This window comes from Aspergillus clavatus, genomic scaffold (genome assembly GCF_000002715.2).
Source record: "Aspergillus clavatus NRRL 1 1099423829805 genomic scaffold, whole genome shotgun sequence".
Taxonomy (NCBI): domain Eukaryota; kingdom Fungi; phylum Ascomycota; class Eurotiomycetes; order Eurotiales; family Aspergillaceae; genus Aspergillus; species Aspergillus clavatus.
Genome location: NW_001517094.1, coordinates 492,290 through 514,283, shown reverse-complemented (window position 1 = coordinate 514,283; position 21,994 = coordinate 492,290). Strand labels below are relative to the sequence as shown.

Here is a 21,994-nt window from a genome sequence, read left to right as displayed (position 1 = left end):
GTATCTACTGTGGTTTCATCTTCGTTTCTTGTTTTCATCATGCTCGGAACTGTTCGCCGATATGGCGTCGTTCACGCTCTACGGGCCTCCGTTCCCCGATCCCTCTACAAGTCGAATTCGCAGCTGCTAAGATGGCAAGCCCCTTCGACTTCGGTCTTCTCTCAGTCAGTACGGCTGCTCCACAAGTCGCCTTCTCTGTTCTCTGCCGCGTCTGCTGAGGCGCAGGTACAAACTGATGCCCCCGAGGCGGCCGAGCGACACACCGAGTTTTCGCAACTGTCTGAGCAGGGGCTCGTGAACCCCAGAATCATTCGAGCCATCGTGAAAGATATGAAAATCCAGACCATGACCGACGTCCAAAGTCAAACTATCCAAGAGATCTTACAGGGAGATGATGTGTGAGTAGTTGTTCTCAATTCCTGTTAATCAAGTATCGTCAACTGACGTTGCATTCGTTTCCAGTTTGGCCCAGGCTAAGACGGGTACGGGAAAGACACTTGCCTTCCTTACACCTGTGCTTCAGAATATCATGAAGGATCCATCTATTCAACAGGGCGGTTCGAGACGTTCGTCTCACGCGTCTGCTTCGGATATCCGCGCCCTTATCATCTCTCCTACTCGTGAGCTGGCAGAACAAATCGCCAAGGAGGCTCGGCGACTGGCTGCTCACACCAATGTTGTCGTTCAAACTGCGGTTGGTGGTACTCATAAGCGTGAGGGTCTGCGTCGTATCCAACGCGAAGGTTGCCATCTGTTGGTTGGCACCCCCGGTCGCCTCAAGGATATTCTCTCGGATCATCGCAGTGGCGTTACGGCTCCAAACCTGTCTACTCTGGTCCTGGATGAGGCCGACCGTTTGCTGGATGACGGATTCTCGGAAGATATTATGGAGATTCAGCGCCTTTTGCCTGACCCTATGAAGGTTGAACGCCAGACACTCATGTTCTCCGCAACCGTCCCCAAGGAGGTCATGAAGATGGTTCACCTGACCATGAAGCCTGACTTCAAGTTTATTAAGACTGTCCGCGACAATGAGGTCCCCACCCACCTCACTGTCCCTCAGAAATACGTTGTTCTCAAGGGTTATGAGAACGCATTCCCGGCCCTCCTCGAGTATGTCACGAGATACATCGAGGCAAGCAATGAGGATCCCACTCGACGGCCATTTAAGGCGATTGTGTACTTCAATTCGACCGTACAGACGAACCTCGCTTTTGAAACGTTCCGTCAAATCTTTGAGGACCGCAGAAGCCAGTTGCGCGATGTGCGTCTCTTTGAAATCCATTCGCAACTGACTCAGGCACGGAGAACTCGATCGTCCGATCATTTCCGGGCTAGCCGATCCGCCATTCTGTTCTCGTCTGATGTGACAGCCCGTGGTATGGACTTCCCCGATGTGACCCACGTCTTCCAGTTCAGTCTGCCCAAGGACCGTGCCACCTATATCCATCGTTTGGGTCGTACGGCACGTGCGAACAAGACTGGTGAAGGCTGGCTGTTCCTTCATAGGGGAGAGTTGTCGCTGTTCGACAGGCAGCTGTCTGGAATTCCCATCGAGCAGGATAGAGAGACATTCGCATCGGCCCTTGTCGATATGACCCAACCTCGCATTGACCCTGAGGGCCCTGCCACGCCGTTCATTGAAAAGGTCGGCCAAGCTGTGAATGAGATCCCGATAGAACTGAAGAGGAGAGCGTACATGTCCCAGATGGGTCCCCTGAGAGGTGTCTTCGATCGCAAGCTGGACATGGTTCACGCCATCAACAGCCTCGTCGTTTACGGTTATGGCTTGCGCGAACCTCCTAGACTTTCTTTCCAAACCGCCCGTAATATGGGCATTGACCAAGTGCCAGGTATCCGTCTCTATGATGCCCCTGCCCCTCGTCACAGCGAGTCGGCAGGACGTGATTACCACAGAAACGATCGCTCCCGCTACTCTTCCCCGGCCCGCCAGGACCGCGATTTCAGATCTGGAGACCGTGAACAGAGATTTGGATCGAGATATGACCGTCCTCGCAGAGATGATCGTGATGCCGATGACCACCTCGGAGTTGGCCGTCCTCGCGGCCGCAGAGAGAGGAGAGACAGCTTCTAAGTACAACTTTTTTTTTTAAAAAAAAAATCTTGTTTTTCACTTGTGTCCGACAGCTTTGTCTAGGATCAGTCGGGTCAGAAGTATTGGTGCCGGCCTGAGCAGAAAAGTTGAGGGTGAACCGATTGCATTGGGCGGCGTTTTACAATCTTGCAAGACCCTTCTCATCTCCTCAATATGTTGTATTTTTTCCTTTGAGGCTTCTGGATCTTGGAATGTTCGTTGATTTGACTACTCATGAAAATATTGTTCGACTACCCTGTTGATTTATGTATTAATAGACCTGAAACGTGTTATTGCAAGTGTACAACACCCGAAATAGTTCTGGACAGATGAAGTTTGCAATATACCAGAGTATATCAGAACTGGAAAATATATCCGTGCTTGTATTCTGACGAATAGACTTTGTGAAGGACGGTGCTTTGACTTGGTGTGGTTTCAGGGACAGTCTCTGGAGAGAAGAACCAAGCGTCGCCACCCTGTTCACACACATTGCAAGATTGAGTCCAGACCTTCATATTCGAGATAATACAAAGTAGCATTCATCGAATTGATATCATGAGAAGTATTTACATGAACAGAAATCATTCTTCAACACCGAGATAGAAAAATAACAATGCACCAACGCCAGTCCCCAATCTGTGGATAGTACATCAACTGCTAGCAACCACAACACTTCGAAAAGTTGAGATTGCCACATGGAAAGTTTTAAAGCAACGTGAATATCAGAAGCTTTGATTCCGACTCGTCGCAGGAAGGCGTTTTCACGCTTCTGCGTCCCAGAATCATTCTGCGCGCTTAGCAATAAGTGCAACCGCTGCGGAAAGGTACAGCACAGAAGACAGGCCCGATGGCTATCCAGACCTCCAGTTTTTTTTTTTGATCCAATAGTTCAAACCACACACATATCCCATAAACAAAAGTCGTAAACCCGTAATCAATGGTATCCCATTGGGAAAATCCCTGTTCAGCTCAAATGACCAAAACACACGCACGCATACACAACATGCAGCGGCACTGCCGAACCTCGGCTGGCGCGTTCCCATGACAAAAGACTCCCACCCCTAAAACCGCACGCGGAAGAGTCCCCCTCACACACTCATGACGTTCGAAACGCATCGTCAATATGCCCGCCCCTCCCCTCGATCTCGGCAATCAGCTCCTGCCGCTCCTGGAGCTTCATGTGGATGAAATCCACCGTTTTCCGGAGCACGATGCTCTCGCTGCGGCCCTGCCCTTCCAGTCCCGGGACCAGCTCCGTCAGGCGGTCGAAGCCCTCGCGGATCGCGGCGCGCCGCTTCTGCTCCGAGGCGATGTGGTTGTTCTTCTTCTCTTGTTCTGTTAGGCGGGGTTTGTCTCTTTCCGCCGCCGCTGCGGCTGCTGCGGCTGCGGCTGCGGCGGAGGCAGAATTTGCCTGTCTGGAGGATGAGGGGACGGTGGGGGTGGTGGATGAGCGAGTATTGGGGTCCTCGGTGGTTGTGCTCGCGCTGGCGGGGACGGGGGAGTAGGAGGGTTCGGATGAGCTGGAGGCGAGGGATGCTGGTGGTTGTGCAGATGGCATGTTGGCGCTTCTTTTTCCCCAGTGTGTCGCTTTATATTATAATATTATATTATTTGGTGGTGGATTGATTCGTCTCGATCAGATAGTTGGACAGGTGGGAAACATGTGACTGTGTCTTTTCATGTGACGGGGAGTGGATTGCGGAGGATATAGTTTGGTGGGATGGAAAGAGATATGCAGTAAAGAGTCAAGAGTTACGAGTCAAAGGGAGAAGGAATGGCGATAAAAAGAATGGATAATGACAGAAAGAAGAAAGAAAGAAAGAAAGAAATAGGTTGACTGCTTGGACTGTATTTTGAAAACCGAGAATCATGGTGGTGGCCAGAGAACAGTACATTATGTATATTAATTAAGCCATCGTCTCGACTCAATTTAGCGTGCGGAGAAAAATGGGAATATCGGAATATGGGAACCAGCCATCGTCAACATCCCGATAGCTCAAGAGGAATCTGTCTCCCTGACACCGGGCTTCGTTCGCATGATGATAGAAACATAACATAGCCTAGGCTTCTCGACTGCTGAGTGCTGAGACTCTGCGTGGCCCTTCACAACCCGCACTAGCAATCAACGTTAGTTGCCGCATCGAGGCAGGCCAAGCCTCTGGGGGATCCGCTGCTTGGAAGGTCTTCACGTCATCGCTGCCCTCCGTCGGATGTCTCCCCATAATGGATCCAGATTGTTGTAGCGCAGACCAGATCAGAAGCTGGTCTATGGTCTGGTCATTGACAGGCTACACATCTTTTCCGTTTCCCTCCATCGCTTCATCCTCAGAGTCTCATTTATCTATCCATCAATAACTGTTCTTGCGTCAACTCCAAGCGGAACGGGTCATCTTAATTGACTCCGTTCTGGCCGTTGATTTTTGATTCCATACTAGTCTGGTCGAGATCTGCCGGCGACAAGCAGTCCACCTAGATTTTCAATATGAGCACCCACGAGCCTCTTCACGGTTCCTGCCTGTGCGGCCGAAATCAATACTCGATCGATATCCCAGAAGATGTGACCGATCACGCCAATGTCTATTTCGACAGCAGCCGAGACTACCGTTCGTATAGCCATCCCCAGAGGGATATATTGACCACACCACCAACTAATATCCCACAGGAAGATCGTATGGATCACCTCTCACTGCATGGCTGCGGGTCCCCCTGAGCTGGTATCGATCTCATACCCACTCCTACTTTCCCGATGAAACCCACGCCACTATCCGACGGGTCTTCACGCCCAATTATGCCCCTCACACCCAGCGCATCTTCTGCGGATACTGCGGCACCCCGCTCACGTACTGGAGCGAGATACCTCGCGGGGAAGCAAACTTCATGTCTGTGGCCATCGGTAGTCTGCTCAGCGAGGATCAGCGCCTCCTAGAAGATCTGAATCTGCTTCCCGAATTCCCTGACGAAGAAGCCGAAGAGGAGGCAGAGAAAACAGCTAGTGCAAGTCAGGCTCCGGCAACTACCTCTAATTCTTCGACAGTTGTTGTCCCATCTGTGGCTCCCGGCTCTGCTGTATCTCGGACCTACCGCCGCGGTACCACGGGCGGGATCCCGTGGTTCGAGGAGATGATCGAGGGAAGCCGACTCGGCCGCTTGATGAAGACTAGACGCGGCTTAGGGGCCAGTGAGGATAAATCGACAACAATAGAGTGGGAAGTTACTGAGTGGGGAGACGAAATATCTGGCGAGGAGACGCAGGCGGGTTTGACCGATGCGCGAGCAGCCGTGAAGAGGAAGCGGGGACACCTTGTTGACGCGCAGGGCCCTGGTTCAGCTGCGAAAATGGTGTAATTCTAGTGGAGGATGTAGTTAATCTATTGAATAATAATGGTGAGCTTTCAAACAGACCGAAGATCTATATACTCAAGCGTGAGTAACCCACGAGTCCACCTGAGAGATTTTACATATTCCGTCTTCAATAGCATTTGAGGTTGGTCTAAAAGCCTCAGTCAGATAAAGAAACGCTATTCAAGCAAGCTTCATGCTGGAGATGCCTTGAGGCGTGCTCTCTTTCACAGAGCTGATTACCCAAAGAGGAATCGCTTCGCTTAGGCTGCCTGTGCGTGAAGTGAAGGACAACTTCGTCTGCCATCGCACACTACATATCGTTCAAAATAAAGCTGTCACTATCTATCTGTCTATTTGGAAAGCGACGTCTTTCTTTGACCTCTTGGTGGCCTTCCTAGTACCCTCATATGCCATTTCAGCCCTCTGGAGTTACATATTGGATCAGCCAGTTCCTTTCTTTACACAACACAGGGATCTCAGAAATGAACACTTGCTTCTGTCACATTAGAAGGTCTTTGGAAGCAATCCTTTCAAGTTCGAAGCAAGACTTGTACAGGTGTCTATTTAAGTAAATGTTGACAGGATTTACTCACAGAAGGGGCTGCTAGGGTATGCTCCCTAGCTTTCTGTCGATGCTCTGAGCGTTAACCTTCAACAGACAAGCACGCAGTGACACAGTCTGAGATATGAGTCTCGTAATTGCAAACAAAGCAGTTGACTGAGCCAGCAAAGATGAAAAGCGGACCAGCCACCACAAAGTTGAAGGGGAAGGCCTCGACCCCTAATCTGCGGGAGAAAAATGGCATCAGTACTGCTGCCAATACAAGCCAGCACCAACCCTTGAAGAAACGATCTGTTCCAAACTTGAGAAGCAGAGCTTCAGCGCCGAATATGAGAAAGCGAGGCACGCCAACGTCTTTCCTGGAGGATAAAATGTCATCTAAGACCCCCTTTCTCACCACGCAGACTCCGAAGAAACAGAAGGTGACATCCACTGCTCAGCAAGAAGTTGAGGTGACGCCAGGCGGCCCGCGTTTTATGATGTTCAATCAGGCCCAGGCGATCAAGCCAGTGGACTACCAGCCAAAGCCTCAGTATACTGGCCCGGCCGTCCCCCGAATCATGGGTTGTGAGCCAACTATCACGCGGCGAAAACCAATAGAGGTCAAACGGGAGTCCCGAAAGGAAAGGATTTTGAAGGCTCTCAAAAAGAGACACGAATTCAGGAAAGCCAGATTGAGGGGTGTTATGAAGTGTTTCAAGAACCTCAGGATGATCAGGACCATGCACTTGAGCGTGAAGGCGATGCGTCTCAACACACAAGATCGATTGCTTGAGGTATGTGAAGTCAGCCAGCGGGCTATGAGTATCAGAAAAGAAGTATTGACCAGATGGCGTATAGTACAAGCCAAGATCAAAGCCAGTATATCGAATAAAGGAGATTAAGCAGCTCAGGCGAGCTTCGCAATTATTGAGTCTATCTAAGAATGATCAAAGACCGCTGTCAACTGCAACAGTATGTGCTCGGACCTGGGATTCGTAAAAATCGGGAAACTCACTTTGAGCAGATGGAAAGCATCGTGTCGCTGGATTATCGAAGGTATTCTGAAATGTCAGCGTACAGTGACCGGGGAAATGACCTAGAGAGCTCAGAAGTCAAGTCTTCAGATAGCCTCCATTGCCCAGGAATTGAAGGAACACCTACATCTTTGTCAGTGAAGGAAGACGAAGACCACACAGTGCGTCGCTCTCTGCTACCGTTTCGAGCCTGGTTACCTCTGATGCAAGACAATTCAAACCCATACCTCGAAGCATCTGACGAGGACGCCTACACTAGAGCCCCAGCAAATTCTCCCTCTTTCCCCCAAGATAGCAGCACTCATTCCTTTTTTCATTCTCTACCCACCCCTCAAACTCATTCTTCCCCCAAATCCCTAGACGACATTTCTCCACGATCATCTTTATCAAGCTCTTCTGACATCACCATCACTCCCCTGAGAATATACAAGAAGTCTGTAATGGCCTTGGAATCAGGTCTGGAGGCACAGGACCCCTTTGTGGATTCTCCCACACTGGAGAATCGTAACACAAGCGACGAAGGTGACAATATTCAGCATGCGCCCTCTAAAGGTAATTTCCTGTCCATTATATCGATCCTCATTGTTGCCTTTGAGTCCTGGGATTTGGAGAATACGCATTTTTCAATGGTTCAAATATCGCAATGTCTTTTCCCAAGCTTTCTCGAGGCCGTGACGCTCATGGACTTCTGCAACGAGGGCGATGACCTTCTATTGGCCCCTGGCAACTGGAAGATTAATTATTTCATGTGCTGACGTCTAATATCATGTAGAGCCCACAGGAAAGACGGTAAATAACGCAACACAAGCTGTTAAGGCGAGCGAGAAACCAAAACCTGGTAATCTTGGAGAGGCTGCGGTACAGAAAGGCATGGATATCCCACCTCCATTGTAAAATTGTGGACTAACGGGAGAGAAGAAAAAGCAACTGCCACTCGTGCATCTCAAAGCGCAGCCAAACCAACATCGACGTTGCAGACAACAGTACGGGGTCGCGGAGATCACAACACTCGCATTCCTCGACCACCTGTCCAGAAGCTCAGCCTCGGAGGAAATCAGGTAAGAGGATGTGTTAGCCCAGAGCGGAGCAGCTCTATTCCGGTTGCGCTTCGCAAGGTCAGCAAAGACAAGCCGAGTACTCCTGAAGGCGGTTCCGGTGAAGTTCCAGTAAAAAGCATTCGTGTTGTTGAGAAAGCCGCCGCGTCTCATGAGACACCTCCCCAGCCTGAAGCAAAAGCGCAACAGGAGCATGGCTTTGATCAAATCCACCAGGTTTTTGTCGAAGAACTTCTGACTTCGCCTGCGTCATCGAATACCTCCTCTTCTGATACCGAATGGAAGGCACAAGTATTGGAGCGCCCAACAGGGTTCACAGGTGATGACCGCCGTCCAAATGAACGATCGAGTCAGCGTTTTTACGGACCGCGCCTCCACATTGCAGCTTCAGCTGAAGAGATCATTATGGGGCCTGAAAGCCGTTCGGTTGCACCGCATTTATCTTCGCCACACCTTGTCCGAATTGTGTCCAGAACCGTCACAGAGTCTGATGCTCACGAGGAACCTGCTGAAGACCAGTTCTTCCAACAGGAAGCGGGCTTCGTTGAGAAGAAGATTGATCATGATACATCAACTGGAAGCCCTGTAGCTTCTCGTAAATCTTGCCGACCCCAACCCTCTTTCGAGAGTATGCCTAAGCGGGACTTCAGCAGCCGTGAGCTGTCAATCCCTCGAAAGCCTGTTGGCAGCCCAAGTTCTTCTAGCATCTTCAGTTCGAGTCCGGATAAAGAGTCAAAGGTGCCTATTGTGCCTAAGATCCCGGATGAGCACAAGGTCTCTCTCAACAAAGATAAACCTTTGCCTGAATTGAAATCAAATGAGGTCATGTCTTCTGGGAACACCGATGCTTCAACCCAGAGAGTCGCGGCTACAGTCGATGACAGTTCCCATCCTCTGCGAGTATTGTCCATGCATGCAATATGCGGTGCGCCTGCTCAAGAAGGACCGAGCGCTCCAATCCCAGTTACTCCGAATGAGTTAAACAAGAATGCAACCTTTGATGAAATCATAATCAAGAGTGCCGAGGCAGAGCACCTCGAACCACGTGGCACTACGAGCAAGATCCCGGAATCAAAGAGCAATAGGATGCTTGATAGCTTTCGCAGCATCTTCAAGCACAAGGGTAGTATCGATAGAGGACGATTGAGAAACTATGATGGCGTCGAAGTAGCAACGGAAGGGGCTGCAGCCAAGGCCCTTAGCGGAACAGCTAGTCGTTCCAAAAAGGACGACAGCAAATCGGATTCTGTCAGACCGGGGTCTAAACTGCGGACCAAATATTCCAAATTGCCGGACAGTGTTTCGTGGAGCAGGGGCCCCCGCAATATCAGTGCTCCCATTCATGTCTCCCCGGGGGCTTTTCCAACACCAACTTCCTCACTATCCATCCCTGCACCTTCTTTCCGAAGCCATGAAGTGGATCAAACACCATCGTTCGCCAGGCCAACTAAATCGACACGTACTCGGGCTGCCACAAACCCGAAAGTGCAAACGCCCGTTGGTAGTACTGATGGACGAACTCGCAGAATTTCTACCATGGCAGCTTCCACTGGTAGCCCACAACGTTCTCATCGCTTCCCACGGTATGCGAGTGCGTCTTCAGCTTCTAGGAAGGCCGATCAGATGACTTTGGCGACTCAAAAGCAACCCGAGACCAGTATGATGTCTAAAGATACTCCAGTCCAAGAGGCTCAGTCTCAGGAAGACCCAGATCACGCCTTGTCGAGGAGACATGAGGAGGTCAACACGTTCATTGGTGTTCTCTGCCAGAAACTCTGCCTTGAGACCGAGGAGAATAGACGAACTCGATATCTAAGAGTAAGTTTTCTTCTCCTCATGACTTGCATTGTAGTATTTTCCTCGATTGACTTGTATATACAGTACCTACTATCTCTTCAGCAGTCTCTCAACGAGGTCAAGAATGCGCGAAGAGAAGTTGACGAAGCCGAGGCAATGCTTCGGAAGAAGAAGTCTCAGCGAACTGCTGCGGAAAGCTCCCTTTTCGAGAAATATCGGGTCGCGCTGAACCGTATCGACACTATTGAATAGATGACCCGATACCGTTGACTGGAGTTGGTGACTGTTGAGAGACCGTTTTCGGTTCTTTCAGTTTCATCTTACTCGAGTCTTACGACTGATGATCCATATGATTTGAACGAACATTGACTTCCTGCTTGCCTCGCAATTCAAAGAGAGATACCCGGAGCGATCATCACTTTCTTGGCTTTCATTATGTTTCATAAGGTTCCTCTCCATGCCTTTCTCCACAAACTTCAGCTTACTATGAGGGAAGCTGCTTTACCACAAATCTGGAAAAGGCAATGACTGGCAAACGGGTGAAAAAGACCGCCCATTGCCTTTTCTTTGTTCGAGTTGCTCATTCTCTTTCTTCTCCTTTTTTACCTCTTCTTCATGTCCCGAGAGACACCCTGAAAACCTAGAAAAAAAAAGGCTTCTGTGAGAGTATGAGAACAATAATGGTGGCTTGGTCCTGCTTACTTTCCCTTTGCTTCCTGTCATGAGTGTCTTTGAGGTCATCCTTTGGCTCTTCTCTTTTTCTTTCACTAAACTATCATACACACAAAAAAACCAGAAAAATTAAGAAAATGGGCACGTCCCAAAACAAAGAAAAGCTCATGAACACAAGTAAGGTATATTCAAATAGAATCAAATAAGAGGCATAACTAGATTTATTGGATGATCTGGATTCTCAACTTCATTTAAAGATCACTAAATACTGGCCCTTTCAGGAAGGAGAGCGCATCCTAATGGGATTAATACCAACCTGGATTGTCTGCAAAGTGAGGGTCCATAGTAAGTTGTTTCTAGAGACCAATTTGTCTTTCTTTATAGACAGAGGAACAAAGAACAATAAGCCTTGGATTAGATGGTCAGACAAGGGCTTTCGCAGCAACCATCCATCACGCTCGTTTACGCTCAAGGATTTTGGGATGTATTCAGCTTGTCATAGAGGTTGTTGTGAGTGACCGTGGCTTGCCCCGGCGCAACAGAGCATCATTCACCCTCTTCCTGCCATTACTTGGATCCCTCATCTTCCCACTATCCTTCTTCACTTCTGCACCTACAGCCTTAACCTATCTTAGGCCTCGTTCTCAAGTGATATTTTATCTAACCACCATTGTATAATGCGGAAGTATCGCAAGAACCAGCGCAACCAGGTGAGTTTAATACCTTGATCCCGAGCTGTCATCCAGCAGCATCCAACTAGCGCACTATTTAGACTGTTTCGGCGTGTTAATATGACAGAAATACAGCCAAACAACTTCGGTCAGCCAGTCGGCTTTCCAGAGCATCTTGGGGGAAGATTCAACGAGCGAGTCCCGTCCGTCCCCATGCAAGACATGGATCGTTTCCCTAGAGACCCAAGACTCCCCATTCTCCCTCCTGACCTTGCAGCGGCATCGTTCCATAGACCCCGCCTGAGTGCGTTCAGCAACCAATCCTATTCTCACCCCCATGTGCAGCAGCAAAACGGCAATAGCTGGCTTCCGGGACCTATCATGACGGGCCGTCATCCTGTTAACCAGACGAGCACGACGGTGGTTGCTCCTGCCCTTGCGCAGATGAGAGAGCAGGAAGAACAGTGCAGGCTTTTTTTGGACCGCTTTCGCTCCCCTGGTCCACAGCAGGTAATATTCCATCTCTTTGGGCTCCTTCAAGTTGAGCTTTGACCTGGGGTTGTTTGTATACTGACCTGCTGTTGTATGCTAGGAGTATGAAGCACCGGCTTACAGCGCGAACTTTCCGAACGACGCGGTCCCCAAGATGCAGAAACCTATCGTCACTGACAAGGAAGTGATGTTTGCTGGATCGCGTTACCCGAACTCTCAGCTTCGCGGTGATGCACCTGAATTCGTTCCTGGCAAACCTTTCCTTGGCAATGATCAGAAGCCCAAGAGTGACCGGGGTTGGATGGTTGTCACGAGCTGGTAGTCCGAATGCATGTCCAAACCGTCTGTAACGATGTGATGATGTTTTGAGCGCTGACATCAAGTGTTGACTGGTCCAACCCACTTTCATCCTTGGAGGTTCTTCGGCTTTGATTCAGTCTGTTTCTCAAGATACATTATCTCCTGGGGAGGATGCGTCTTGTCATTCATTCAATGTGTACATTATCCAGAATACTATGCACACTGTTGTATCAACTTCCGAACTCGCACCCGGTGTCGACTGCAGGACGCTGTGGTGTATTGTAGGTTAATAGGGCGAAAGTATATGCCGAGTCCTCGACGTAAGCTTCTTGTGCCATGGTTCCCAAAGCAACCTCAAGTTCTTTGATTTGATCCGTGCTTGTCATACAACTCTTCGAAGGTAACACCATCGCCGGAATTCTGGTTTCAGGATATCACAGCTAATGCATGGCGGAAAGTGAGCACAGACTACTAGGCCCTCCATCAAATGGGACTCAACCAATCCATTTCTTCTCGAGCACAACAACAACCAGGAAAACATTCCCTTCTGCAATTACCCGAGATATGGTCATTCTTTCTCATCGATATTGGCGGAATTATATCATTGCTCGATGAACAGATTCACAGACCATTGGGGGGAGGCTGAGAACGCTGATTCTACGTGATTGGATGTGTCTCCTCTAGGCTCTAGGGTTCAATGGTACGTCGATAGCTAAGAGAGATCTACAGATCTACACGCAATTATGGACGCCTAGGCTTATGATGCCTCTCGCTTACTGACAATTCTTTTTTCCAAAGACCCTTCCTCGACACCGCCTTGTCCAGGATCATAATGCATGGCGCATCTCATCGGGACATGGGTACGATAACGAGATGTCGAAGCCTTCAACTCGAGTCGGAAGTCTACAAATGACTCCGTTCAAGATGGTCTGTGCCACAACAGACAGGACCGGCTCAATTCCCAATCTCTCCGTGGCCAATCCGGTGATGCGGCTCGTACCAAGCAAGGCTGACAGCCCAGGGCTCATCATCCGAGCTCACATGGATGACATGGCTAGTGCAGGTGTGGAGCTTAGATCCCTGATCGTGGTACATATGGCTTCCCCTATCATTTGAAACTCCACCTTTCAAGCCTCGAGATGTGTGTTGGAAAGACCAATTTTCATGCCCGATCATGCACTGTCGTCCCGAAGAGCTCCCCTACGGGCGTGCTCAGCCTCCCTTCATCGAAAACTATATAGACCTGCTGCTCCTCCGAGTTGTTGACGGGTATGCTCACTGTTGTTTGGGTTCTCAGCCGTGACAGTCATCAGCATCCATCATGGGTTCTCTTTGGGATAGACCAACTTTACTTGCGCTGTTGCTTTTATGCTTTGCCTCCTGGGCGTCAGCAGGTGTAGTACGTTTTGAAATCAACCTCACATGGGAGGATTGGTCTGCGACTGGTATTACCCGGAAGATGATTCTCACCAACGGTCAATTTCCCGCGCCGCCACTCCATCTGCGCCAGGGGGATGATGTTGAGTTCTTGGTGAACAATCAACTTCCCTTTTCTACCACTATCCACTTTCACGGTATGTCTAGTAGGGCAATTTGTGTGCGTGGTTACGCTGACGTTGTTCTTTGGTGGTATAGGAATCGACCAGCTGGGTACCCCCTGGTCTGACGGGACCCCTGGTCTATCTCAGAGACCAATTCCCCCGGCCAGCAGTTTTCTCTACAAGTGGCATGCCGGACAGTATGGAAGCTACTTCTACCATGCTCATAGCAGAGGACAGATTGAAGATGGCCTCTATGGCCCCCTCTATATCCAACCTGACAACACCGTCGAGCGGCCTTTTAACTTGATCACTGATGATGCGCAAGCAATCAACGCTATGTGCGAAGCTGAAGAAAAGACAAGACCTATCATGCTTAGCGACTGGCGCCAATTGACATCAGAAGAGGTCTGGAATGTGGAAGAGGAGAGTGGACTGGACGCGTTCTGCGTGAACGCTCTGTTGGTCAATGGAAAGGGCTCGGTGATTTGCTTGGGCCGGCAAACCTTGGACACATATACTACCCAGGCACAAAGGAATGTGTTGGGCAACGACTCCCTAACCGACATTGGGTAAGTAAGCTTGTACCGTTCAAACCATTTATCTGATATCTAACCTGCTGTAGTTGCATACCCCCGACAAACGAAAGAGCACAAGGCAACTTCGTTCACGATCTCAGTGCCGTTCCACCGACAGTATTTGAAGGCTGCACACCGTCCAATGGCCCCACTGAGGTTCTGCTGGTTGAGCCATCTGCTTCGTATGTGAGCTTCGACTTGATCAGTTCCGCCAGTCTCTCGATGATGACATTTTCCATCGACGAGCATCCTGTGTACGTCTATGCAATTGATGGAAGGTACATTGAGCCAATTCGAGTGGATGCGGTAACGGTGCCCAATGGAAACCGGTACTCCATCATGGTAGCACTGGACAAGCCAGCAGGAGATTATACAATCCGTGTCGCAAATAACGGGGTGAACCAGATTGTGAGCGGCACCGCTGTCATGTCCTATGGCACTCCATCCCAAGCTCAACAGCAGCCTTCTCGGCCATCCATTGACATAACAGGGGCAAATACCACAGCAGATGTTGTGATATTGGATGAGAACAGAGTGGTTCCATTCCCTGTTGAGGTACCGGCACAAAATGTCGACGAAACCTTTATTTTGAATATCAACCGTTTCAATGCCTCCTTTCTTTGGACGTTAGGAAATTCCAGCTTTCCCTTATCCTTAGAGGAAAGCTCTCCCCTCCTCTACTATCCCTCGACAGCTGACCCCGAGCTCTCCATCCGAACACGAAACGGGACCTGGATCGATCTTATCTTCCACGTTGTCAGCACGATACAACCACCTCACCCCATCCACAAGCACTCGAACAAATTCTTCGTGATTGGCCGAGGGGATGGAGCTTTCAATTATACTTCTGTGGCCGAAGCAATGAGAGACATCCCTGGGAGCTTCAATCTCCAGAACCCGCAGATCCGGGATACGTTTACCACGCCCCCGGCAGCGACAGGGCCCACATGGATGGCGATCAGGTATCACGTTGTAAATCCAGGGGCGTTCTTGCTGCACTGTCACATCCAAATGCACCTCACCGGTGGAATGGCGCTGGTACTGTTGGATGGTGTGGATAAGTGGCCTGAAGATATTCCTTTGGAGTACCAACTAGCTGCCATAAGCCCCTCACTAGGACTCCGGCTACCTTGAATCAGTTTTTCATACAATACCCGTGAGCCTTCTCAACAGGGCCCAAGGGTAGTGGTGGCAAGATCTTCGACCAGGGACTTGGTTTTTCACTCCTTTAAATGGGGAGGGCCGAGGGAAGGACTTAAGCTTGTATCAGTAGTGCTGGTAGATGATAGCTAGCTATGTAGATCCCTTTTCCGTAAGAATGGAACCGACTGCGCTAGTCTGAAAAAGTTACCAGACCCTAGGTGGATATCACTCAGAAGATATCTACGACTTCGTAGAGAAGAAACACATGAAGTTAGCCTGATAAAAGCGGCAGCAACTTCCCCATAGTGACTTCCTGATCAGGCTAGCGTTACCCCAACATGAGGCTAACCGGATTGTGTCAGGTGTGGGGCAGCAAGGCTCCCTAAGTCCAGGAACAAGATGCACAGCGCCAGGAGGAACAACAACCAATTCTGTCTTCATCCCTGCTGCTGACGATGCTAAGCTGGTCTTTCATCTCGTAAACTGATCTTTCATCCTGGACTAGTTGTACTCTTATCGACTTAGGCCATACAGCACGCGTTCTTCGTCCGACCAGGCTTCCCCATAGTCCCACGTTCTCTCAGCAAGAATACCACTCCTCGCATAGCTTACTCATCCAGGAACAGGTATCACCACCACCATCCCAAACACGAGTACCTGTGTGACAGATCATATATCCAGCGCTCGCAAGATTATTGGTCCATCATGGTTTTCTGCGGAAAACCAAGCAAAGGGTGTGGCCAGTGCCGCTCTCGAAAGATTCGATGCGACCAGGTCCGGCCTGCATGCTCGCAGTGTCTCAAGGGCAACCGGTCCTGTCCAGGCTACCGAGATGAGCTCTCGTTGATGTTCCGGGATGAAAGCCAGCAGGTTGTTCGCAAGGCTAGGAATAGTGCTGCGGGGCGGAAGACTAAACCTGCTCGGAAGGCTAGTCACACTATTTCCCCGAGCCAGAGCAGCCCTGGGTCGACGTGTGCGACGACGGGTTCGACGAGCAGCAGCGGCAGCAGTGATTTAGTCGAGTTCATCGACGAAAGCCATCCGCAGCCGGAGTTGATCGAGCGGCAGCCGCTGATAAGACCGCAGCCTTCGTACCAAATGACGCAGGATGAGGCGGTCTGCTACTTCCTGCGGTATACTCCGTGGCCTGGCTTTTACTGGATGCTGGATCTCAATTCCGAGCTTTTTAAAACGACGGACTTCTCGATCAGTCAGATGGCCATGAAAGCGAGCGTTGGGGCAGTAGGTACGGCGATGCTTGGGCGTGTTCGACAAGATACCTCCATGATGATCGCTGCAGAGGCGGACTATGGATATGCTTTGCAACTATTGGCGTTTGCCGTGGCCAATCCAGCAGAGGTGAAGGAAAACCCTACCCTTGGTGCCGTGATGGTGCTGGCAATCTTCGAGGTAAGATTCTTGAACCCGGCTACCTTTCATTTTTCATCTGCGCTCAACTCATGACGTTAGGTCGTCACAAGTCGGACCACGCAGAATATTGAAAAGTGGACAAGTCACATCCGTGGCGCTGCTGCAATCCTTGACCTGCGTGGCACGGAGCAAGTCCAGAATGAAGAAGGCTTGAAACTTTTCATCCAACTGCGGTTCCAGATAGTATGTGCTGGCAACTGTGGCATACAAGCCTTGTGTTTTATTACCCTTGCTCAGAAGATGATGGCTGACGCACAATAGATCACGAGCTGCTTACAGTTGGGAGTACATGTCCCACCATCTGTCCTCGAATGTGCACCAATCTCCATGTTCTTACGACCGCAGTCAGAGGCTTACGGCGACCGTTTGATCTATATCCTGGGCAGACTGGCTAACCTACGAGCAGATGTCAGAAGTAAAAGTATGATGGATAATCAGGAAATCCTCGCCGCTGCCTATGGCATCGAATCAGAGCTGATGGCCTGGCTTGCATCTCTGCCGGCGGACTTCCAATACACCACGGTCGAGAACCCACGCCCAGAGACCTCGGTGAAGCGGCTCTGCCGTGGTATTATCCTATATAACAATCGGTACCACATCTATAATGATCTCTGGACCTGTCATACATGGAACCAGTACCGTTGCGCGCGCATCGTCGTCTGTGAGATCATCCTGAGCTGTCTCCGACGTCTCTTCCTCAACTCGGCAGGTACTTGCGTGCCCAGCGAACTTCAGAACCACTGTTTCCGGATCCGCAGCACGACACGACAACTTGCCGCTGACATTTCCGCCAGCGTGCCCTACCATTTCGGTGTGGGGAACACGGGGAATAGCCAGCCGGGGTCTGTGCCGGTCAACGAGAGTCACACAGCTGGTCTGGTACTCTTATGGCCACTGGTGCTGGCCGGTGCGACCGAGGGAAAGAATCACCCATTGCGGAAATGGTGCATAGATTGCTTGCGGCTCATCGGGCATGGTATGGGAATCGACCAGGCTCTAGCTTTGGTCGATGTACTCGAATCTGAAGTGGGGATTTTCGAAGGGGTGAATGATGACGGAGTCATTATGGAGGAAAAGGGCTCTGCCATTGCCAACAACAAAGTACTCACGAGTACTTGGGGGTCTGACTGATTGTTTTGGGTACCAGGTAGCGGGAGCTGGGACCTGGAACCTGGGACCTAGGTACTGACGCATGCTTTTAGGTGTTTGAGCGTTTTGCAATGTTGACCAGGCTGTTAAATCGCGTACTTACGGCGCATAATGTGTATGATTGTGTATATTCCACTAATATCTTCATTGCTTTTTGACTTTTACCTATATTTTTCTGGGAAGCCCGGTGATAGCGTAGGACAGTGGCTATGTAACTGGTCCCTTGCCGCCTGAGGCACCGCCGCAAGGCTGAGTGAGGAGGGTCACACTTATGAGACTTCCTTCAAGCCTGAACGTTGGCTCAGCCTCTTGTAGAAGACCCACTGGCATCGCGGGGGTCCAAGAACAATTCAATGAGTCCAAAGCGTATCATAACAGAACTAGCCTATGAGCGCATAAGTAGTGCAGCCTTATACTTTGAGTACGTCCATTGCCCCATCGAGAGTATTGCTATGTCTCGATCCTGCGGCATGGGGGGGTATGCCTCGCCTATGCCTTGGATAATGAAATGAAATGAAAGAGCAAGAGATGAGGTTTATATAAAGAAAGATGTCTTTGTGGTTTCAATGATCATGCACATGCACAAAGATCATTAAATTGGTTGCATAACAAAGCGACTTCTGCCTATCCAGCATCCAAGGAACACACCTCACCCTTTACCTCTTTCACTTGGTCGATTGCATACGACTCGCATCATACTCTTGTTTCAATGCCGTTCCTCTTCAGTCGGCTCAAGTCTCGCTCCTCTCCCTCTCCCTCTCCTCCTCCTCCTCCACAAGACAAGCATCTACGACCGCCACTCGACTACAGCAACAAACCAAACCAGGACCTCACGATGGGCCACCGTCACTCCCGAGTAAGCGGCGGCACGACCACCTCCCAGCGCACCTCCTATAAGCCCACTCAATCCCATCGCCAGAAGAACAGCACCGTGATCCAAGTCAGCCACCACGACCTCTGGTCTCCACCTCCCTACACCCCCACCGCACCGGGACCAGCGACCACCTCGCCCAGCAGCACCAGCAGCAAAAGCGACACACCCTACGCCTTCCTGCGCGAGTTCGACACCATCTTCATCGTCGACGACAGCTCGAGCATGCTCGGCCGCCGCTGGAAAGAGGCCGAGGCGGCCATTGCCGCGATCGCGCCCATCTGCACCCAGTACGACCGCGACGGCATCGACATCTACTTCCTCAACCACCGGCGCGAGCCGACGGCAGGGGACCCCACGCCCTCGCCAACAGGCGCCTACAACAACATCACGGAGGCCGCGCACGTGCAGGAGATCTTCAGCAGCGTGCGGCCGCGCGGCCCCACGCCGTACGGCAAGCGCTTGCTGCAGATCCTGAACCCGTATCTGGGGCGCGTGGAGAAGATGGCTGCCGCGACGGACGAGGACGGGAATCTGTTGGATGAGTCGAAGTTCGTGAAGCCGTTGAATATCATTGCGATCACGGACGGGGTGTTTACGGATGATGCGGAGAGTGTCCTGGTTAATGTGGCGAAGCGGCTGGATGGGCCGCGGTGTCGAGCGGTGCCGTGGCAGGTGGGCATTCAGTTCTTTCAGATTGGGGATGATGAAAGCGCGAGACGGTACCTTGAAGATCTGGATGATAATCTGGGGAAGATGGCGCAGGAGGATCACCTACGGGATATTGTCGATACGGTGCCGTGGAAGGGGGACCAGGGGCAAACACTGAGTGCGGAGGGCATTCTCAAGTGCACGATCGGTGCGATCAATAAGAAGTACGACAAGCGGAAGGCTTTTTGATTGCTGTCTTTTTATTTATTGATGAGGATTTGCTTGACGGTTATCCGTGGTGTGGTGTGGTTGTGTTGCTTTGCTCTGGTTGTTTTTGTTGGCTTGGGCGGCGACTCTGATTCTAGCTGGAATGGCGTTCTGGTAATGAAGATAGATACCATTAACGGATTAGGAATATTAATGTTTTCAATGGTGTGATTCATGAGGGCTTGGATCTAGACTCGATGAGCCGGATATTAATTTCAATCTCCATCGTCTGTAACTACTCCGTGCTCTGCAGTCTGCGCCCATCAATCAGTATTCAGTAATCATTCTCAGACAAAACCCCGGACAAGCAAGGGAGGAATCCGAAACGTGTCGCAAATATCCCACATCTCCATAAGCGCCGACTGACAGAGCGTTGAGCGAAGGAGATATTCTCAAGAGCCCGAAGGAGTCAAGTCTTGGGGTCAAAGCCAAAAGAGACCGTCGGAGTTGCAGAAGAACTATTTTTCTCCCTGGCCTCGATGGTCGGAACTATTGTTGACTATCGGAGGACGCGATCTCAGCCACCACCAACCGAGTGGATCCATCCAACTATTGAAATTTGAATAATGAAGCCTGAAGGCTGTTGTTCCATGGGATCAGGTCGTTTGGGACAGTCACCGTCAAAATTCGCTTCTCGTTCTTCATCCCTCGTTTGCTCCTGTCATTTGTATCCGGCTAGTCTACCAGATAACCATTTTGTATGTCTTGAAGTCATCCCTGATGAATAATAATAATAGCGGTTGTCGACAGCGACAAACGAATAACGATATGTCTTACATGCGCGTGCTCTCCTGCGATCGGTTGCCCGGCACCGAAGCAGACTAAGATGGTTCCTGCAGGTCCGGTAAGCGCCAGGACCCAGGAGAAATTTGCGAGGATGTGAAACGAGACGTGACTGTGAGTGGTTGAGGTTGAATCTCGGCGAGCGAGTCTAAGGAGGTAGTAGTAGTTAGTTTATGATCTGTCCAAATATCCAGGGGTGGAATTGGGAAATTGGGAGATTTACGGAGTAATCTTTCCAGAGGGCAGGAAGATTGAGGCTGATCGTCGGTCAAGTCCTAGTCTCACCAGAACTGTTTGAATGTTCACTGTCCTCTGTTGGATTATGGATGGCGGGTGATACTACTGATATGACTCTGGTGCTGATATTGTAGTTGTAATTGCTGATCTTACTCAGATTTCGTGATCAACTGGGAGGTTTTCTTTGTTGGTGGTGAATCTGGAGACAATGAACAATGGGCTACTCTGGGTTTCACGTGGAAGATCTTTGGATGGATCACAATCCATACTACGGAGTATTAGTTAGGACCTCATGGGTTTGTTATCTACACAGTAGGTAATAATGTTGCTTTCGTTCCCTATCCCCATGATTGTACAGACTACAGACTACAGAAAACGAGGCAACCATCTCAACTATGGCTGGCTGATGATATCCCCATGCTTATCATCTAGTTCACCATCTATCAATAATAAGAGTACTAGTATATTGTCTTTGCGGACTCTGCTCCGTAGACACCTACTCTGCTACTCTGTAGCCACGATGGACATCTGGTTAGCGTCCACAATTCCACAACCACATCCACATGGGCCTCTAGTCTCTTGGCCTCTTGTTGCCTGTTGGCGTCAATCTGATGCCAGGATCAATCAGGATTCATCTCAGCTCCTCCACTTTTTTTCCTTCTTCTATCTAGCTGGTAAACCCAGCCTTTCGATTATTTCCATGGTTTGATTCGACTTGATTCCCTACAGTGTATGTATGGGGAACACAAACGGAGGCTCCGATCTCCTCGCCCTGTCGCTATTCGCTAACCTTCACTAATTCCAGTACTAGCTGATCTTCTCTCTTCAGGTTTTGCTGCCCCCCTGCAGCTTGACAGTCCTCTTCACTTCCCAATTCCCATACATCCATGCTCCCATGCATACTCCATGCATTCATGCAGGCCAGTTTGTGACGTGGTTCTTACAGTAGCCAGTGGATCCCTGTTAAGCATGCTGCTCGTATAATAACAATCTCATCATTGCCGGTGGTGAGGATGAGTATTTGGATTTCCCCAGCTCAAAACACAGCGGTTGTGCTCTCTATCGCTCTCGGTTCTTTCTCGAACTCCTAAAACCCACCAGAACGGCCCTGAAAAAGTCTCAACCATTAAAGGAAACAATCTCAATTTCTCGTCGAAACTGCAATAAGCGCCGGTATACCCTCGCCGTTGTCTATTCGCCTCGCCGGCGCTTCCACCACACTGCCCACCGAGCCCATTGGCTCTCGTGTTTCCTGAACCTTGATCGCCCAGGAACATCTAATTTCAAACTGCTGAGTGTCATCGCGGCTATAGAGACGTTGACTACAAAGAATAGCAGACACAC

General features: G+C 50.2%; 8 protein-coding genes across 8 annotated transcripts, besides 2 other annotated features; 7 read left to right on the top strand and 1 right to left on the bottom strand.

Annotated features, from left to right (window-relative positions):
* Positions 1–39: 39 nt before the first annotated feature.
* On the top strand, positions 40–2,095 carry ACLA_019750 (DEAD/DEAH box helicase; the record flags this gene model as incomplete). The annotated part of the gene is made up of 2 exons (XM_001268695.1): positions 40–398; positions 463–2,095. The coding sequence occupies 2 exons, from the start codon at positions 40–42 to the stop codon at positions 2,093–2,095; spliced, it is 1,992 nt and encodes a 663-aa protein (XP_001268696.1).
* A 1,096-nt stretch (positions 2,096–3,191) lies between these two features.
* On the bottom strand, positions 3,192–3,653 carry ACLA_019740 (helix-loop-helix DNA-binding domain protein; the record flags this gene model as incomplete). Its single annotated transcript, XM_001268694.1, has 1 exon — positions 3,192–3,653. The coding sequence occupies one exon, from the start codon at positions 3,651–3,653 to the stop codon at positions 3,192–3,194; it is 462 nt and encodes a 153-aa protein (XP_001268695.1).
* A 243-nt stretch (positions 3,654–3,896) lies between these two features.
* Positions 3,897–3,924: a microsatellite.
* Positions 3,925–4,577: 653 nt separating this feature from the next.
* On the top strand, positions 4,578–5,440 carry ACLA_019730 (uncharacterized protein; the record flags this gene model as incomplete). Its single annotated transcript, XM_001268693.1, has 2 exons — positions 4,578–4,698; positions 4,758–5,440. 2 exons carry the CDS (start codon positions 4,578–4,580, stop codon positions 5,438–5,440), a joined length of 804 nt encoding a protein of 267 aa, XP_001268694.1.
* A 729-nt stretch (positions 5,441–6,169) lies between these two features.
* ACLA_019720 (uncharacterized protein) lies at positions 6,170–10,119 on the top strand (the record flags this gene model as incomplete). The annotated part of the gene is made up of 4 exons (XM_001268692.1): positions 6,170–6,775; positions 7,006–7,567; positions 7,970–9,888; positions 9,952–10,119. 4 exons carry the CDS (start codon positions 6,170–6,172, stop codon positions 10,117–10,119), a joined length of 3,255 nt encoding a protein of 1,084 aa, XP_001268693.1.
* A 1,097-nt stretch (positions 10,120–11,216) lies between these two features.
* Positions 11,217–12,024, top strand: ACLA_019710 (uncharacterized protein; the record flags this gene model as incomplete). Its single annotated transcript, XM_001268691.1, has 3 exons — positions 11,217–11,249; positions 11,346–11,720; positions 11,803–12,024. 3 exons carry the CDS (start codon positions 11,217–11,219, stop codon positions 12,022–12,024), a joined length of 630 nt encoding a protein of 209 aa, XP_001268692.1.
* A 1,299-nt stretch (positions 12,025–13,323) lies between these two features.
* ACLA_019700 (multicopper oxidase) lies at positions 13,324–15,252 on the top strand (the record flags this gene model as incomplete). Its single annotated transcript, XM_001268690.1, has 3 exons — positions 13,324–13,576; positions 13,638–14,112; positions 14,166–15,252. 3 exons carry the CDS (start codon positions 13,324–13,326, stop codon positions 15,250–15,252), a joined length of 1,815 nt encoding a protein of 604 aa, XP_001268691.1.
* Positions 15,253–15,966: 714 nt separating this feature from the next.
* Positions 15,967–17,823, top strand: ACLA_019690 (Zn(II)2Cys6 transcription factor; the record flags this gene model as incomplete). The annotated part of the gene is made up of 3 exons (XM_001268689.1): positions 15,967–16,671; positions 16,732–16,875; positions 16,954–17,823. 3 exons carry the CDS (start codon positions 15,967–15,969, stop codon positions 17,821–17,823), a joined length of 1,719 nt encoding a protein of 572 aa, XP_001268690.1.
* Positions 17,824–18,584: 761 nt separating this feature from the next.
* Positions 18,585–18,615: a microsatellite.
* A 61-nt stretch (positions 18,616–18,676) lies between these two features.
* ACLA_019680 (uncharacterized protein) lies at positions 18,677–19,612 on the top strand (the record flags this gene model as incomplete). Its single annotated transcript, XM_001268688.1, has 1 exon — positions 18,677–19,612. One exon carries the CDS (start codon positions 18,677–18,679, stop codon positions 19,610–19,612), a length of 936 nt encoding a protein of 311 aa, XP_001268689.1.
* Between the last annotated feature and the right edge of the window lie 2,382 nt (positions 19,613–21,994).